The 20445-nt window shown below is 41.9% G+C and overlaps 1 protein-coding gene across 1 annotated transcript; it reads left to right on the forward strand.

Moving 5' to 3' along the window:
- Positions 1 to 3868: 3868 nt before the first annotated feature.
- eva1ba (eva-1 homolog Ba (C. elegans)) lies at positions 3869 to 17660 on the forward strand. Its single transcript, XM_069656629.1, has 4 exons — positions 3869 to 4170; positions 14012 to 14137; positions 15694 to 15785; positions 15903 to 17660. Exons 3-4 carry the CDS (start codon positions 15719 to 15721, stop codon positions 16325 to 16327), a joined length of 492 nt encoding a protein of 163 aa, XP_069512730.1. The 5' UTR covers positions 3869 to 4170; positions 14012 to 14137; positions 15694 to 15718; the 3' UTR covers positions 16328 to 17660.
- Positions 17661 to 20445: the final 2785 nt, after the last annotated feature.

Here is a 20445-nt window from a genome sequence, read left to right on the forward strand (position 1 = left end):
ACCCTCTCCGGTTATCATCCACCTATCACTCGCTGTTTCCGCCTCCACAACAGCTTATCATGATATACTGTGTATTTACATTGAACGCCACACTAGCATGAAAAGTCTGCCTTAAAAGCCATCAGCCATATTTACACAGCGGCCATTTTCCTCTGAAGTCAAGCTATTGGTGTGAAACTAATGCTTTTAAATGTTGGGTATCTGACAGTCGTTATCATTTCACGAATTCTCAATCAATGGGCAAATGAATAGACACATGCTTACTGCAGCATTCTGAGGATCTTTTCAGGATGTGAGTATGGCCTGAACTATCAGAACGTGACTTAAAAAACATTCCTGAAATGAGAGTTGAACATTCTCACTGCAACTTTCTGAGAATGTTTTCAGAGAACGTTCTCCTACTATTAAAAGGAACATTCTGGGAACCAAATAAAAACTTTAAAACATAAAAACATTACCAGAACATCGCACGTAACGTTCTCAGAACGTTCTTAGAGCAAAAAATGTCTAGCTGGGTAGCTAACATTACATTTGTTAGGAAGGATGTCCGCTAGTAAATTTATCTGAGCCAACATTATGTTATTATGTCATTATGTTAGCTAACGTCTTACTCTAGCAAATAATATTACAGTTTAGCCCCCACCTAGCTAACAATAAAAGGTTTTTTCTCCTAGCTAACATAACGTAGGCAAGCAATTTATGCCTCTTCTTTTGTATCGTGTAACACTACCAAACTATTACCTTTCAGCCACTTCCTAGCTAGCGGTAATATTTATCCTTGCTAAAATTACTTTAGCTACTTTTATGTTAGCTGGAAATGTAGCTATGCCTCTCCCTTTGTAAAGTGTAACACTACCAAATGGAACTATTCAGCCACTTTCTAGCTAATAATATTTATCCTAGCTAACATTACAGAGGCAAGCAATTTATTATAATATAATTATTATAATTTAATCTTCTTTTGTACTGTGTAACACTACTACTATTACCTTTTGGCCTCTTTGTAATATTTATCCTAGCTAAAAGTACTTGACCTAACTTTAGCTGGAAATGAATGCCTCTGCTTTTGTAAAGTGTAACACTACCAGCTGCTTAACTAACAGTAACAATATCTAAAAAAATTAGCTGGATGCTAACGTTAGCTGTTGTCTAATGTGTTATATTTTGTTCTGGCTTTGACACTTATGGCCTGATATCCCTCTGGATTTTCGCTGTTCATCAATCTGGCAGCAGTGAAATGATAGAGATTGTATGTTACCCTGAATTTTATACAACTTGTAACCTGGAACACAGCAGTAAGACAAACATTTAACCTTCCCACCCTGAGCATGATGGCAGTGGAAAATGGCCACTGGATTATGGTCAGTAGATAAGACTGCTCTCATTTCTCTGAGCCTCATTTTCACCTCCTGTCTTCAGCTTGCATCTTATTTTTCTCTGTTACTCTCCATTTACTTACTCTTAACTTATCCACCCTCTTCAGACCTGCCCAATGCCAGAGTATAAATCAGCCCCAGGGACAGGTGGACATCTGCCAGCCATGAGGAGATCCAGGCAGGAATGTGATCACTGATGCAGCTCAGAGCAACATTAAAATCCTGGCACTCAGGGGACATAACTTTTCCCAAAACTCCTGTAACTCCTCTTCATTGATTTAGTGGACATATTGGAGAGATGCCCCCTGCTATCCTTTTTGTTTTGTTTGAATCCAGAACCTACTCTTGTAATGAGGAGTAAGGGAAAAGCAGATATCTGAGAAAGAGGCAGTGGGAGGAAGTTTGAGTTGAATTGATGAGCTTTAAAAGCCCAATGTGCGCAATATAAAAGGAATTTCCAACTGAGGTAAGTCCATCATAAGATTTTGTTGTTGCTCATATAAAGGCTGCTCAGGTTAGCGAGCTGGTTAATGAGTGAAATATGTGGGACAGAGACCAAGATGTTCTTTCAAGGCCCAGCAGGGTGTAGCACAATAACAGCTCTGCTCTCACGTTGACCCTTTGGCAGAATAAAATGAACTCTTGATTTCCCCACTCTCAGCTTTTCTTCCCCATTTTCCCATGAAAAGAAAGGGGTAACGCTGATGTAAAATGCCACTGTGCCCTCCAGAACGTATGGCTTTGATAAAATCTGGTCAACGCGGAGCCTGGTGGCCACGAAGATTTACAGCTAAGCCCATTGAGTGGGTATACATTTCTCACAGTTGAAGACATGTTGGCAGTAAAGCTGGTTGCAGAATATGACGGGCACAAGGTCAGAGTGTGTGCTGTGATCTCAAGTGACATATAAAACAGTATTATTGTCGAATTTGCCTGAGTTGTGTTGTGTCTAACAGAACAGTGTCTTTACTCCCAGATGTTAGCAATTAGCATGTCAACTCCTCCAGCATGGGAGTTGACATATTATTGTGATTACATGTTTACCATGTTCTGTGTGAGGCATCTTTCAGCAAGACTATACAGCCTTCTTATTATAGCTGCACACTGCAGTTCTGGGATGAATGTGCCTCCAGTATTAAGCAGCAAATGCTCATAAAATTTATGAATACACATGGAGATTCTTCATCATATTGTAAGCATCATGGCTGCATTAGACGGTACATTTGTGACTTCAGACACTGTGAGGAGGGATGTTCTGTCAGCAAATCTGAACTTTTATTGAACACACTGGAGACTGGATGTTGCATACACGCAAGGCTATATGAATATATCACCAAAAGTCAAATGTGTCTCTTTACTTTAAAGGACTGCGATTGTGTTCTTCAAATTAATAAAGCGTACATCTTACAGTAATGATCACAAAGATTTTCATGTAAATAAATGTCTGTTAAGTCACTGCAGTATATAGTAGAGTTACAGACTGGGAGTTTGTGGCAACATTCACGGAAAAACTCACAAGCGACGCCCAGTTAGTGACGCGTTTTCCATCACCCAGCAGTGGTTGGTCTGCCAGAGAGGGTAGGCGGAGCTAAGCGGCTGCTTTTCCGGTAAACCGTAATCTACTATGGCTGAACAAACAAAGAAAAGATCGATGACTACAGATACAACTTCAAAAATAAGTGAAAATCCAAAGAAAAAGAAACAAATTCTACGCTCAGATGAAGGCAAACAGTCTAAAAAGGGAAGCGACCGTCAGCGAGGAACAACCATGACAAAAGGAGCCAATCGTAGATGTCAGTTTAAATTGGGACGTGTCCTCCTGCAGTTACTATATATTGCCATTAGGGCGCACCCAAGAGAACAAAGCTGAAATTTTCAAGATTGTCAGTTTGAAGGACTTGTTTGACATTTTAGTTAATAAACTCATTCTCTTTTTTGCCAAGAGATAAACCAAAGGATTGACTCATGTCTTTCCAGAAAACATAGGGCTACAGCAGCCCGTTAGCCTAGCTCAGCATAAAGACTTTGCTATTTTAGCAAACTAACCAGCTACTGGCTCTAGATTCATATTCAGCATACTGACATGAGGGTGGTATCGATTTTATCATCCAACTTTAGGCAAAATAAGCTTATTTCCACAAATGGTGAGCTATCCCTTTAAGACGTACAGAGCAACATACATGGCTACACATCAGCTATACGTACCATACAGGATATAGTATATCTTTGTTGTTTTCCTATCATATTGGACTGTGCATGGAAAAAACTTTGCTAATTTTCCTGGAGTTTCTGCCTGTTGCCTGTTTCCTTAACAACAGAGGGCAACCCCCCTCCACCTAAACTATACCACACACACACACACTAGACCCACACGCACAACCACTCCTCTCCTCCCTCCCCTTATTCCCTGTGCTTGCCCTTTTTAGGCTGTTCCTCTTTTTTTCCGTCTGAAAAGGGGGATAGTATGACAGCTTTTCCTGCTCCTTGTGGACTGGAGCCGGGAGAGAGAAAACTCTGTTACTCTCTCCGTCTCCAACTTTGAGAGGAAGTTACCACCTCTTCCCCAGACTCTGTACACACACACACACACGCACACAAACGCTCAGGCAGACACACACGCTCTTCAGGACTTGACCGCAGCAGCAACAGGGAATCAACTGAAACAGTCAGGATTTCTTGTTGCTCTGTTTGTTTCAAAATTTGGAGGGAAAGAATTCGGAGATTTGCAGTTTGCTTGAAGCTTTCTGTGTGGACTCAACTGTTTCAGAGGGACGTTTGTTGTCATCACACACCGGTGAGTTTGACAGTTTATTTCAGTGTATGAACTGTATCATAGAAACCCTATTGAACCAGAACTTTTCTTGCTCAAAGTAGATAAAGGTTTTCTGTAAAAGACTACAGCTTAAATTCTCTGAGCTGAAATGTTACTCTGCCAGGCTTGTTTGGAGGTAAGTGTGTTTGGGAAAACTTCCATGTGCTACAAAGTTTGAGATCTGGTTTCCATTACAGCAGCTCTTGTCGGTTTTTACGTCACATGAAATTAGTTCCTTGTGTGATTGTTTGTACTTTATTGAGGTGCGGTTGAAAAGGACAGAAAAGTGAATGAGTATTCGTAACAACATACACATCAAACACCTTGATAAGGCTGTTGTTCACCTTCAATCGCAGTGATAGCCATATCTCATGGAATATAGGAGCGTTTTTCCATCCTGATCGAGGCTATTCATGCACATCCATCCAAGCAGAGTCGGTGCACATCCCTAAATGTGTTTGTTTTCAGCAAGTATTCTATGAAGCGCAGCCAAAGAGGAGCTGATGCAGCACTTATAGCCCGGGCTTTCCTGTGCAGCTGCGTGTTACTCTCTAACCTTGAGGTGATTAATTAGTTGTCACTTTGCTAAACAATCAAAGCAAACATCCTGTCGCTCTTTATATTTTGTGTGCGATGAGGTAGAGCAGACATCATACTAGAAAATTATCGAAGGTGAGAGAAGTCGCAGGGTCTCAAACTGAGGCATGAAAAGTGTACACATGGTGCATATGGCTCTATTTCTATTTCAGCTGTTCCCCTTTTTATGCATGAGCTCATAGAAACGGAGAACAGCAGTTAACCATATGCCTCAGCTCCAAATCGCTCCCTCTCATATGGACGTGAGAGGTCAGCACCTCTTATCAGGGGAGAAAGCGAGTGGATGCAGGAGGGAGGTGATGGGTGGAGGCTGGAAAAGGCTGGGCTGCTCTCAGGGGTCTCCTTTAATTTACACTATCAGAGTGGGCCGGCTAGCACTTTAGCCGTGCCTCCTCCGGTCAATCAGATAACCCTCTATAGGATGAGTGTGAATGCTTAGTTAAGTAACCCATTCAAGGCTGGATCAGAAGAGTTGACTTCTGTGTGACCTCTCCGAGCTATTCATGCAAGCAGACTTTCCTTTTCCCCAAACCCCACCGACTCACTTATCACTCAGGGCCTGTCTTATCAGTCCTGAGGAGGGTTGTTAACTCACTCTATTTACCCAGAGGTCAGAGGTCAGACTCTGATTTGAGCTGCCTGTCTCAACTCCCAGGGTACCAATCTGTTTTCAGGGGAGATACAGAAAGTTTCAGAGTGCACAGAGATAAGTCGATAGAAAAGAACCGCACGGTGACATCTTTACACAGTGACAAGAAGTAAACACGACCGCTTGCAAGGGAAGGGGTCAAATGTGCTGTTATTTGAGTGTTGTAATCACAGTGATAAAGACCAAACAATATCACCTTAAGCCTAGAAACCAGAGCTTTGTGATGATGCCATTCTCAAGAAAGCCTGGTGCAACATTATAGGCAACGGATAAGGCTGATTTAGCAGGCTGACAATGATTTGTATCTTATAGCAGTGTTGTCTCCCGACGGATGGTTTGCAAAGCTATCTGTGCTTCTGCAGAAAATAATAGCTCCAGTTTTACTTAAATGAAACTAATCTTTACAGACCTACGATTTTGATTGGTCTCTACTACTGACCAAGGACGGTCATATCGTCACAATAGAGACGATTTATCAAGCTGGAAGAAAGAACAAATAGCCGTCATTAAAGATTTCATGGTGCTTATTTAGTCAGTGACATTGAGCCATTACTGTCACTCACATCAGCTGATCTCCTTGAGCCCCCCTCCCCATAACAGAAAGGTCCATTGAAGCACTCTATGCTAAGCTCTAAGCTATTTTTAAACCCTCATAAATATAAAGTATTATTCCCAACTGTCCATGAGATGGAGTGTTTTGAAAAAGTATCATTAGTGCACTTTAACAGTGGTTCTCTTTGATAATAATCCTCTTCAGTATGAATGGTGGCATTAGAGATTTAAATGAAGCTATAACTGAGAAAAAAATGTTCTGCCAACCTCAAACTGTAATCTCACTTACACTAAGTAACCAAGAGGGTGTTTGAGAGTGATATACAACAGGGAGTTTGATGCATGATGTGTCTCAGATGCTCTCTTTAGCAACGCTCCCATCGACCGCTGATGGCTTACAGGGCTCAGGGATTATTCCTCTCTCTGGTGGGAGCTTCACTGGTCAAGACACTCCCTGGCTCAGGCAGATGTTTGACATGCTAAATCCAGTGGGCCTGACATACACACATAAATGCTGCTAAACACACACACGGAAACACACAAAAATGCACACAAGGGATGGCCTTCGATTTTGTTAAAACTGCACCTCAATATGTGTTCAAACAGAGCGAAACAGACCAGACATCCCATGTGTTTGGCCCAATTGTTGTTATATTAGCAAAAGAGCGTTGAGCCAACATGAATTAGTCACAGTTTGGAGACATTTAGGAACATTTAGAGGAGGGAGATCTCCTGTTTCAAAATTTCTGCCCAAATCTCTTTGGCCGTATTTATCCTCTGCTGTATATGATGCTCCTCTAATGATGGACAAAAACACTGTTGATGTTTTTGTAATTACTGCTAGTTGCTAACAGAGGTCAGCTGAAGACTTCTAGGCTTCCGAAGGGCCTTTTCAGGGGCTGAAAATGGGCCCAAGCCTTCACTTTTTCTACACAAACAACTTTTCTGAACCTCCTTGTTCATGAGCAGTACAGATGAAATTCTAGGGACGCAATCACATAAAGGGCAAACACGTGTTTTGTGTCACGGCGTAATCCGTTGGGTCCATGTAATTGATACAGTGTGTGGGGTTGGCGTGCTGCTGGATGGTGGCCCAGATCGATGAAAAAGGGTGAGATCATGGCTCTATTTTTAGAGTTTCGGACGATCTTAAGCCCGCTCCCCTTTAAACAATCATGGAAGAATGTTCATACGAATCAATCTCAACCTACGGAAACATACACAGACAACCAGTTTCTGTCAACACACAGACACATACTGTACACACAGAAATAAACACACACACAGCTGTGGTTCCAACATGGCTTCCTACTGCCATGAGCACTGCTCAGTTCGCCTGATTGGTGACTGTGATAACGTCTGAGGAAGATGGCTCATGGGATATCTCCTCTGGATTTACATAGCAAAGCATTCTGACTTTGCCGCACATCAGGGACACATCTGGGTGCTATTAACCACTTGCCCTAACCCCCAGCTCAGGGCCATATCTCCATTACCCTCCTATTACCTGCCATCGCCCACAAAATATGCTCTTCACAGGACGAGAAGTGCACAGCGGTTCCCTTTTTATGACATGAGGATGTACAGGGATTCACTGGTTCAAGGGTGGCAGTTACTCTGAGCCAAGCTGGCGTCGTATTGGCGGACTGAGTCATGCTAAAGTTACAATCCTACCCCTCATGAAAAGCACAGTGTTGTCAGTCAAATAATAACTTCTTGACGATGCCTGACTGGTTTGAATCTGTGTTTACTGTTTTTTGTCTTTGAAAGGAAAGCTGTTGTTCATTGAGTCTATGTCAAATAAAGTTCTCGCCCAAAGCCGAATACATCAACGCATAAAGAGACAAAGCTTTCCTTCAGCTCTATATAAAAAACATTAAACCATATTCAAAAACTGGGGATAACATCAAATAGTCTAATGGAAGAAAAAGTCTGAATGCTGCGCAGACAAAACAGGTTTCTGAATTTATTTCCAGTTACGACCAAGTCAAGAGGAAACTTAATAAAAGTTGGGCAAGTTCTAACATTGCATTCATGGAGCTGTTTGTCTGCTGGTAACTCTATGTAGTTCAGACTAGGGTCAGATATGATTAACATCAAATTCTTCTAGATTGGTGGGGTTTCCCCATCAGGATAACTTATTGCCATTGTTGCCTCAACTAAAGGCTGATTAATGTTGTCCAATCGCTTTTTGGGCCATCCAAAAGTGATGAAAAGCTTCTTTTAGGCACTGACGAAACAATCCTAGTAGGTCTAGTTGATTGATCCAGAGCTTTTGACTGCACCACAGAGTTTGCTCAGTTCTCACAAAACTGTAAGTTATCAAACTTTCCAGGTCTCCTTATAACAGCAACAGATGAGGATGTAAGTTCAGTGCTGGCCTTGGACAAAACGAAACCATCTTCACTCAAGAACTTCTGTCTTGCTTTTCCATGGCTTCTCTTCATTAAAAGAAGTACCTTGATCAGTGAGCAAACTCAATATATTGATGCAGACAGTGTGATGTGGTTTGAGATTGGTTTATCAGCTGCTGTTTCCGAGGTCAAGATGATTGATCCTCAACTTCTTCTGGCAAGGTTCGCGCCCACCAATTTTTGCTAGTTTTGGTGCAGACGACTCTACTACGTTGAATAAGCAGACCAGAAGTAAACATGGATGGTATGTGCAACGAAGCCATCGCCATGCCTTAAAAATATGCTGTTATTACCAATACATCAGGAACTACTTTAGTGTAGTCACTGTTTAACATGGAGGGACCATCAGACCTTAAAGTATTCAAAATACTCTGTGACCCAGGTCAACCTCACCTGGTGCTCCACGTCTCTGTCCTGATGGTAACCACATGCTTGTCCTCCTTCCAAATGCAACAGTTTCCCTCTCAGTCAGACGCTCTGAAAGGCTTTGACAAGGGGGAAGCAGCACTAGCAGTTCGCACAGCTTGAAACCAAAGTTCTTCGCGTTGAGAGGAACTGGAAGAAGAAATGCACTCTTGTTTTCTCCAGAAATGTCCTTTGCAACCTTCTTGGATACGAAGAAAGCTTTCTGTGGCTTCCATTAGAAATTACCTTCACCCCGAGGACCCCACTGAATGCTTTAGCAGACACTTTGAACGCAGATCTCAGTTTGGATGATGTTTCTGTTTACCGGTTGGAAAATAATCGCCTGCACCTCTGCTGCTTTGGGGAGAGCTATCTTTTACTTGGCAACCGTTTTCTGGCTTGATTACAGGTGTGTGATAAAAAACTTACAGAGACATCCAGCGGACACTTTTGTGATACAGTTTCAGATACTTTGGCAGTTTGAAAGTTTCTGCAGCTACTGAAAGAATGTCTCCATGAGTTAGTGTTTAACTGAGCCAAAGCGGAGCTTTGATACAGTATATTTGTTTAAGGAGAACACAGAGTTTTGAATGTGCTCTGCAGGCTGAAAATAGTGAATACATTACCCAGCTTGGTTTATTGGATGTTGTGCATCATTAAGTCCAGTGACAGCCACAGAATCAAAGCAGGGACGCTTTAATGAACATAATCAAGAGCAAAGATATTTTGTAAGATGCTGTAAATTCTAATGGCAGCTCCTCAGATGTTCGTCACTAGAAAGGCCCTCATGTGTGCCGACTTGTGTTAAAAAAACAATGAAATCTAATTTAAATCAAATCTGTCTATTTACATTCTCTGAAGCTTCGTCCCAGCAAACCTCAGAAAGACCCTCTGTTGTGCCAGGAACTGTTGCGGCTGCACAAAAATTTTAGGTATTAAAAATATTGCTTTCCCTCTGCGGTACGGCGTGTGTCACGACAATGGGGAAATAACACCAACTCGCTCCCTTGTGTAATCTGACCTTTTCATCCTCCGTGGATAAATCAAATGGGGCTTGACTCGCTGCATAAAGTCAACTGAAGTTTATGACTTAGATTTCTTCATTGTGGAAGAGGAGCACTGTGGTTGGATGGTTTATGAAAAAAGCATTACTGTTTTAGAGGCTGGGGAAAGTGCTTCTATTCTGGGACAAACGTCACCACCGAGGTCTAATAAATCACCCAGCTGACGTGTGTACACTAGGCAGCTCAGTCATTCTGTTTTCGACAAACTTCTTAGACAATGGATGCTGAAGGAAGCAACCTGGATGTTGTCCCCGCGGAAATGGACAACCCTTTTGGAAAGCGCGGGCCATTGTGGTTATCTCCAAGTGGATGTCAACAAAAATAACACTCTTCATGATAGCTGAAGTTTTTCTCCAACTCAGCCCCTGCAACAAAACCAAAGCAAACAAATTCGCAGTCAGAAATAGTGTTTGACCTCTCCTCAGGCCACTACACCACACCAAACTGTGTTTACGCTGGCTTCAGTCGGAGCACATTTTCTGCAGTGACCTTACATAAACAGCTCATTGCTGACTGACAGATTTTGGGAAGAATTAGCTGACTTTATACTTTGCTCCTCGGATTAACGTTTGTTATGATTTTATATGAGATAAAGACATGTAGAGAGAAGATTCACACACATTTGAGGCCACATCAAGATGGATTATTGATTATTATGAAGTCAGCAGCGTGCAGAGGACTCAGGAAGGGGACGTCTGAGTGTTCGACATCAGGATGTGAGGCCAGGAAAGAGCAAATGATAAGCTAGCAGGGACAAAAAATAGCACTAAACATTAACGTCACAGGAGCTCAGACGTGACACAAAGACACGTGCTACCACAGGTTTGGAGTCTTTGGAAAATTACTATTTAGATGCCCTTTTTTTGTTTCATCCTGCATTCAACTCTAAATATATGATTGCTTTTTGTAGAAGGTCAGCAGATTCCACTGGAAAGGATGTTATTTAAGCAAGTAGTTGCACCTTTAACTTGTCAAGTGGTGGGTCTGTATTATTTACACTATCACCCCTTTCTCACCAAAATTAGTGTTTGATGCAGGTTTTTCAGACCCGGGAAGAACCGCTTATAAATGCCGATTTTCTCTTTTCCCATTGCCAGTGAAGCATACTCCTTTTGGTCTCTTTTCGGCTGCATCACTGACTGACATCACAAACCAGCCAGAGACGGGGTTAGTAAACAAAAGTGCGCACAAATAACTTACATTATGGTGGTGAGGTCTTTATTGTATCTTTTAGACAGCCTGTGTATCAAACTCAGCGGCGACAAATTTGGAACGATGTTAGAGGGCTTCTTGGATGGAGACGGGTGGAATTCGTAGCTGTGCGCATCGTAGCATCGCGCCAGAAAGGGGGCGGACATTAGCGTGTCTACCCGGATTTTCTGTTCCCATCAATGCCGATCGGAGCCGAGGCGATAATTACCCAGGTCTACTGCAGAGTCATTTGACCTGAGTCTGAATGCCGATTGTAACCTTTCCCACTGAGCAAAAAAGCCGAGTGTTAGCTGGTGTTTTGCTCAGTGGGAAAGAAACAATTAAAGGTCAGTTCCATGTCTTTAGTTATCTTAACAAAAATAACTATTCTCAATTTACATGTAAAATGATCATTAACTCAACAAAGTAAGGTGAGTAATCTTTAGAGACAGAAAAATAACGCACTTTAGATGCACTTGACAAACACAGATCGGGTTGGTGGCAGAGCAAACTAAACAATGGGTTCTTCTCCTCTTTATAAGAGTCCTGATTGAGGGGAGATTGAATTCCCTCGTGTCTAATTGACTACAGCCAGCAAAGGTGTGCATCTTTCTCCTCCCAGAGCTCAGAGGGATCATGGCTGACATGAAAGATTTCAACGCATTTTGAAAAACTGAAATTTAAGAAGGTTTTCCAAACAGTGACACCATATTGTGAACCGAATCTTGAAATGTTCTTACTTACTCCAAAAGTTGCAGTTGAGAGTGTGAGAATTGCAAAGCTGTGTTTGAGTTGATTTGATTTTTGCCTAAGTGGATGGCTGTCTACACTCTATCCACATTGACAAAATACCTAAATGTAATTTGGACTTCAAATCGTTCCACTGTAATTGCTGTTTTTGAATAACGCTGTCATGGCGAGTGTAAATATTGGATTATGCCAGGAGCCACAATGTGAGGACTGTTGATAATATTTACCGGGCTGTTATAATGGAACTGTGAGTATGATTCAAACATGATGGGACAAAATGATACATCAAATAACTAAAACATGACTCCGTTGTTGTAATAAAAGTCTCCTTTACAAGGCTGTAGAGAAGGGCAACATCTGCACTAGAAAAGCAAATTGGGTCACTTGGAGAAAATGACTGAAAGTTGAGTCATGGGGTATTACCTAGCTGGGGAGGGGAAGGCCTGTTAATAATTTCCTTCTTGAGGTAAAACAAAAACACAACAAAACAACAGGGCAGGATAATTAGCGTTTACATAAGCTTTAAACAGGTCTCCAGTCGTCATTAAGCACCAGTAACAGATGCCTGAGTCCTGACGGAGCTCAGGTTTGCTGCATTCCAGTGTGAGAAGAGGCCTTTTACTGTTACTGTAGGTGTCCAATCATTAGCTTTGACCTTGGCCTGAAGAACGACAGGAGTCATTCGAGCTGTTCTCTTTATTACCCTTGAGACAAAAACAAAATATCCCAAGAAAGGCCATGTTCCTCAGCTCTGCTTGGATAATGATGGATAGATTCCATTAGCAGGGACGGATTAAGCTCAGCGGGAGGGAGGAGATGAACTTGCTCATAATTGAAAAGAAAGGAAGGAAGCGCGGCAGGAAGACAGCGCGTAGGTCCATCCCTGCGGCGCGCTGCAGGAACAAAAGGCCCATCGTCTCGCTCCCATGGGGACCGAGGGGGTGGGGCCTGGAGAGCGTGTTGCCATAGTGGCCGCTCTGTCACTTGGCCCCCCGAGCGCTGTCTCAGTCAGGCGCTCTGTAGTGTACATAGGATCTGCCAAGAGTCAGCAAGATCAGAATCTGCCCTGGAAAGCATGGAAGCTCTGCTAAACCAACTACAGCTGGCAGGGGAGCTTTTTCCTAAACACGGCCACAAGTTGGAGAACTTCACAGCATTTTTTACAGCCTCAGTTTCCCACCTGGTATGTAAAGCACTAACCCCCCGCAAGTTAAAGGCCTTTAACTGAGTCAGGGAAAGTGAGAATGGGGGAATGTTGTAGGATTGGTTTGAGCTGCTGGACACTTTTGTGTAACAGACACTTATGTAATAAAAACAGCATTTTGGATATTTTTCTGTTTTCCAAAAGAGGACAAAAGTGTTATATGACATGACAAAACAGTTAACACAATCTACGTGCTACGTAGCAATAGTCCTGTCTAATTTGAGATGTTTTGTCCCCCTCTTTCTCAAACCAATATGGGTTTGCAATTTAAGTGCTACTATATCAGCCCCTTTAAAACATTCAACACGTTGGAGAACCCATTGTGCTGTTTAATTTATATTCCACTCTGAAAATGGAAGCTTGCAAGCTAGTTAGCCTAGCTCGGACAGAAGAGAGAAGAACCTTAAGCAAAAGAGGGGCGTCAAGCTAGCGTTAGCGGTCTCTCTGTATTGGCCCAGTTGTGGTGAAAGCAAAAGACCAGGCTGTCAAAAGTAGCAATAATTTAAACTCATCGCTTTGTACATCACTCTTTGATTCGAATTACAACACTGAGTAACTCAAGTACAAAGTAAGAGAGCTAAAATCACAGATAAGGCTAAGTAAAGGCTAACAGCGTTGGTCCCACTGCTAGCTAACAGCCTTTCTGGCCATTTCAGGAGCAGACTTTAGGAGTCAGTCATAACCAAACATTAACACCGTGTGTTAATGTATAATGTAATATATAGACCTAATGTATTAAACTTTTGGTGCATAAAGCCGGGACAGTCCTGTGTTTCTGCAGTCTGTGTATTTTACCCCGTGTGGGCTTAGGACACAGTTGAACCACTGAAAAGTGAACCGCCTGCCTCTAGTCTCTAGCTAGACTGTGTATCCTGCAATAGGCCTGTCGTTGTTTGCATTGCTGACGCCTCACTGAGTTTGGATCTAATGTAGCTTGACATCTGTGTGTGTGTGTGTGTGTGTGTGTCTCTGTGTGTGTTTGCTCTTGTCTGTTTAGACTGTGGACCAAAGATCACAGCAGCGGAGAGACAGAGAGAGACGTCTGATCATTCCGGATCCAATCTGTAACTCCTGATTACACTATGAGCTGGGACTGAGGACGAGCTTCAAGTTTCATTTTGTGGTAAGTGTTCAACTTTATATGTACTTTCTGTTTACTTCTGCTTTTGCGTGGGAATGCCAATTTACATATGGTTCACATACGTGTGGCTATATGCTTGATTTCACTGAAAGCTGCATCAACAGATAAGCAAATGCTGCATTAATCATTGAGGTATTCACATCGTGATAAAAGTAAGGCACTGGGGTTATCAGTGGCTGCAATTCAGAGGTAAATTCAAACATAAACATGTGGTTTGTGCACATTGAAGGCATCCATATGATCCATGTGTAGGCACAGTAACATGTGGTTTGACTTAGGGAGCGGTGCGCACAGGTTAGAGTGGGACAGATTCAGAGTTCGTCATCATTTCACATGAATAGAGTATTTTTTTCCACAGCCGGCCTCAACACAAAGAGCATGTTAACAGGGAATGGCGCTAACATAGGTTGGAAGGGTAATTTTGACGGGTCTCACCTCTGTTTCCATTAACACTCGTTTGCATAACATGGTGCAACAAGATGATGTCATCAAGCCAGGGAGGTGGAAATTGTTCACAATGTGGCAAAGCTGAGGAGAAAAGCCAGAGTCAGCAGGAAAGGGCAGCAGGGTGGAGGGGAGCTGGGGAAGGTAACAGAGGAAATACAGAAAAAAACAACGGCACTATACAACCCTGGTTCTGTATTCCATGCAGGCAAATACAATAGATGTTTTTTTTAAGATGAGAAACAGGCTTGTTTCTCCTGAAGACAGTGAGGAGGTAGCATGAAGGTAAAACCGAGGACTGGATATGGATAATTGCTGAAAACCAAAAACAGGCAGCATGGGAGACTGAACATGAACTTTTGACAGGCTTTACTTGAGGAAAGACTTCCTTTAGGAGTCACGACTGTACGCAGGAGCGGATAAAAACACAATAGAGTTCCTGAGACTACACGGAAACCAAGAGGACAGACGGCTTAAATGTCAAGGGTAATATCTTAACAAAAAATAAGTCAACAACACGTTGAACTTTTCCCTCTGAGCTTCCCAAATTGATCTGCGGGTCCCACCAGGCAGGAAGGAGCCCTCTGTGGCTACTTGCGAAATTGACTCTTGACCTCTTTTATAGAGGGGCTGTCATGGTTCAGACAGAATAGCAGAGGCAGAGCGCCATGTGCCAAATGCGTTATGATGATCCCAGATGAAGCCAGTACTTAAGGAGGACACAGAGGAGGCTTTGTTTGACACTTGGAGGCCTCATCCCACCCACCCGAAGGCATATGAAGAAGTACTGTGGTCAGTGGGTTTGACATCCAAGCGCTGCACAGAAAGTTTCTCTGGAGGAAGGCTGCTTTGGAAATGTATAAAAGACTTTTAGCACCGGGCATGAAAAGCTCTAATCCCCAGCCATCTTTAGGCCTTTTACTGAATAGAGGAAAGTGATAATGGGGCTGTTGTTCGAGGATTTTAGAATGATCGTTGTGGTTTCAGTTGCTACTGACTTTTGTGTGTGACAAAAACATTAATAAATTGTCACATTAAAAAGTCTAGTTACATTAAATCTGATTTAATATGGTGTATTTATTATATTTTCTCAGGTGTGAAGAAAAAGTGAAGCTCATCATGGATGTGAAGAAAAAGGAAATGGACCTCCTGAGCAACAGCATAGCTGCATATGCACACATCAAAGGTAAGTTGCACCCACACATTATACCCAAATCAATCTGTGTCAGTGATTGAGTCCAAATAAATCAAGAAACATAATTGTACTCTCTCTGAAGTTGGTCTTTTTTTCTCCTTTCCATAGCAAACCCAGAGAGCTTCGGCCTTTACTTCGTGCTGGGAGTGTGTTTCGGCCTGGTGCTCACGCTCTGCCTCCTCGTCATCCGCATCTCCTGCAAGCCGCGGACCAACATCGCCCCCTCCACGCCTGAGAAAAAACAATTAAAGGACATCAGCGAGGAGGACGAGGAGAGCGAGGATGATGAGGATGACGATGGGGACGATGTAGAGGCACCTTTACCTTTGCCCAGCACAGAAATCCCTGTTGGTAATCACACCAACCACATAGATGGGTCTCTGAGTGTGAATGTGTTTACTTCAGCCGAGGAGCTGGAGCGGGCGCAACGACTGGAGGAGAGGGAACGAATCATACGTGAGATCTGGAGGAACGGCCAGCCCGATATCCTGGGGACGGGGACAGGGACTATTGGAAGAGTGCATTACTACTAAGATACACAAGGCCTCATGGGAAACTCTGTAAAGGACAGACATAGACCTTTGGGTGGGCCAGGTGGCCCTGAAGCCTTTGAGACTTATGAGCATGTGTCATAAAAACAGGACTGCAGAGATGTGACACAATGATATTCCAATATTTGGCTCTGACTGAGCTGTATGATATTGCACTTCCTATGTAGCAAATATTCAACTGACTACATGCAATTAAACCAAATGATGTCGTATAGACTGATTTTCCCCATATGGAAAAGATGCAGTATGAATGTGGGAGCTGATGGACCCTTAAATGTGTGGCGCTTAATGACAAAAATGCACAAAACAACTACGTTTATGTTGGTAAGAATTTGAAAAATAGAAGCATCTAAGGACAGTGTATTCATGTACTGTATGTTGCAATGAAGATTATTTGTCTGTATTGTGGAAAATTCTCCTTTAGACTGGTGAGTTTGTAGGAAAACTTTGAACTCTTGAAACGTATCCAAGAAAACACCCTCAGGAGCGGGAGCGCTGTTAAAGGAAATTACATTGTTTAAGCAAAAACATATCAACCAATCTGCAGAGTCAGATTACATGTAGCCTACAGTATATTGTAAAGACCATTAAAATTAGAGTCTTTAATTCATGAGTTCATTAAATCTGTGTTTGTGTTTTCAGGGATAATTCTCCCAAAGGAAATGACAGAATTAAAGTATTAAGTTGAAATAATTTACTGATGTGTCTCTTCATAACGCTCATATGTCAGACTAATAGGCCCACGACAGAGCTCATTCTCTGCGTACCTTTGGGCCATGGATTTATAACCAAGATAAAGAGAGCCAAGATAATAAGATTAACGGAAAGGTCATTCTTTGTCATTTGTTATTACAATGTCTATCCTTTAACTCTGTAAAGGTTAGAAATACAGTTTCCCGAAATAAAATGCCTGGGAACTTTCAAAAAGTCTGACACTAATTGTTTATTAGGCTCTGGTGGGGGCACAGTTGTAAAAAGACTTCTGATAAAAAAGCAGAATGGAATAACCTCTAGAAAGAAATTAAGTAACCGACCTCTTTAAAGAAGGACATACACCTTTAAACTGGAGTAAAGCTTAACAGCTACTTTAGGTAGACATTTCGGGACACGCTGTAACGTATATCAAACGCACCCTTTGCCCACAGGCGGTCCAATCAACCTGTCATCACCTGCACACTCGATTGCTGCCCCAACTGCAGCTTTTGTAGTCATTTCTAAAAAAAGTTAACTGTTCAAAGTCCAACCATGTTACTTTTTGGACGGTTTAATGTGTTACATATTCGTATATGTGTCGCTCGTTGCCACATAAACTGTCCAACACACCACAGGAAGCTGAACTCTTTCCTTCACCTACCGTTGACAGCTCGGCACCGCAGCAGCGCCTCCCCTCACGAGCTAAGTACCAGCCGTTAATGCTAGCAGGTGTTATGCTAATGATGTGTATCTGTTAAATTGATGCTGATGTTCATGGCAATGTGTTAGCCACGCTAGCTGCGAAGACAAGAAGCTAAACGTTGGCAAGGTGGATTGGTATGTGGAGTCTGAAATATGTAAACAATCAATAATTAATTGACTTATAATTTGTACAAAAATGATTCCTAAATCAGTTGTGATTGAGGTTTACTTATCTGATTCATGACATTTGGTACAGATATTCAGAGATCACGAAGCATATATTTTGATTAATTTCTTGACTTCTTCACTTTTTCATATTAGCACCAAACGCAGGTTATATTCTTCCCTTCTCCAGTAAAACTACTAGATGGACAAAGATTGGCAAAGATATTCGTACATTTCCAGAGAATGTATCCTAACTTTCGGGATCCCCTGACTTGTTATTAAGAGCAATCAACAGGTTAAAGATATGGCAGTTTGAATGAATGTTTAGCAGACATTTATGTTCCCCACAGAATGACATACAGTAACTTTAGTGATTGCCTGACTTTTCATCTGATGCTGCCATCAGGTCAACTTTTTCTGCTCGTATGCTTTCTGCTAATTTGAACACACTTTTGCTGTTTACATTGGAGTTTTCTGGAGTGGCTGAGTAATCTTTCCACTTGGTTGTTCGGCATGTGGATTACAATGCTTTGATGCTTTTTATAGGGCCTAAATAGTTCCTGCTGAATTTTTCCTTTTATGTTCAGTTTTTCGTGAGGGCTTCTGGCTTGTACAACAGCATCTGGCATGTAAACATGACTGTTTTCCTGCCCACAGCCTATTTACATAGTTATTTAACTGTAATATTGGCTTCATGGGGAACACGGCATGGCTTTTGTCTCACTAGAAACAGGGCTATTTTCACATTTTCTTCTCATTTGGCTTGGTATTTAGAAATGTTTCTGCTTTATTTATGTGACAGCTTGCTTTGCTATTCTTCTGTACTTCTGCTAGAGTCATGTCAGAATACTAGATTATATATTTGCCGATTGGAGGTGCTTTGTTCAGGATTGTCCATACAAGAACCAGCCCACACAAAGACGCTACTAACCGGATAATCCTTCTATCACATCGCATCATATTGTAGTGTTGTATTCCTTTAATTGTCTGTGGTGCCTTGCATGAGAATGATCTAAACATAGTACATTGGTTTCACATAATAGCTGCTGCCTGACACTATCTTATGTGGTTTTTGGAGGAGTGTATTAATTTCACTCCCAAACTCTGCAGCTCTAACTTTAGTGCATGCTCACAGGGAGTTTAGATGTCAGAAATTTGATGGCCAATATCAACTCTAATAAATCTGTTCCACGTGATTAACTGACATGTTTGGCTGCTAACAAAACATTGATAAATTGCACACACAGGGTCATTGTTTTTCCTGGACACTGACACGTGTCGAGCTTTTGTGGTTTAGTTTGAAAAGTGTGAATTCTTGGCATGTCAATAAAGCCATACAAAAGGGAAAATTGAGTAAATACTAATTTCTGTATGGCATATTTCAAAGTTTGCGAGCCATAAACTTTCGTCTTACATCCCTTTGCTGTGATATTGTTGTATACTTTATTGTTTTGGGATTGAGACAGGCCATGAACTTCCGCCAGAGTTCAAACTGTTGGTGGAGCAGACAGGCTTCAGGTTTGCCTTGGTTCCTGCTCTGTTTTTAGATGGAGCCCACACTGAAGTCTCCTCTGTTGAGGTCCTAGAAAAGCCTCTCATGTGGTCAGGGGCTTTCAGAAATCAGTGGCGTTGATGGTGTGGACTCTTTGAAGTAGCTGTGCAATTATGTTTGTGAATGGCGTCTACTTCAACCTTTACTAGACCAACGATTAAATATTATATATGAGTAGTTTCTTTTTCATTTTACAGGATGTAATTAAGATGCTTATGTAATTAGAAGCAACATATTTTGGCCTGTTATGATTACACAGCTATGGGACAATGCGGCGATAAAATTAAGTGAACATCAACATGAGGGAAATCCAGTTAGGAAAAGCCATAAATCTGAACCACAACACATTGTGGGAAAGATCTGTACAAAGAGGAATACACTGATCATACTGTCTATGTGGTTATGGCTGATTCCAGTACCAGCCTTTAGAGATTAGAACATCTATAGCTTCATTCATGCTGTGTTACAACTGTATTAGATTGATCATTATTGTTGTAAAGGTCAAAATAGTTGCTTTTCAGAGTCCAAAATCCACCATACGAGTCCTCTCTATCTGTATCTAAATAGAATTTTAAATATGCGGCAGATTAATAACCATACCCGATGAGGTCATGCATACTTTTTCTGCAACTACCCGCTCTCCCTTTTGACAGAGCCGAACTGTTCAGCTCCTTTTTTCTCGATTTCTAATTTTAACTCTGAGGGGATTTTTTTGTGTTTGACCTCTGAGCTCCAAACTGCTTCAGTTTTCAACACTCAGTTCTCCGCCCTGCACTGACTGCACTGCGCTGTGCCCTTTTTTTCTGAAACCTACAGTACTCCATTTCTTCCTAGAGTCAAACATTCATACATGGTGTTTGTTATCATTTGTAGGAGTGCCTTCAAGTGTAAACAGCATCCATCATCACTAACATTATCGAGTATTTTTTTTATTGAATATTTTAGGAGTGGAACAAAAGAAAGGGCTTTAATTTTTCATATCTGTCAA

This window comes from Semicossyphus pulcher, unplaced genomic scaffold, assembly GCF_022749685.1.
Source record: "Semicossyphus pulcher isolate SPU_LCO1_2020_fin unplaced genomic scaffold, fSemPul1.0.p SCAF_9, whole genome shotgun sequence".
NCBI classification, from domain to species: Eukaryota; Metazoa; Chordata; class Actinopteri; order Labriformes; family Labridae; genus Semicossyphus; species Semicossyphus pulcher.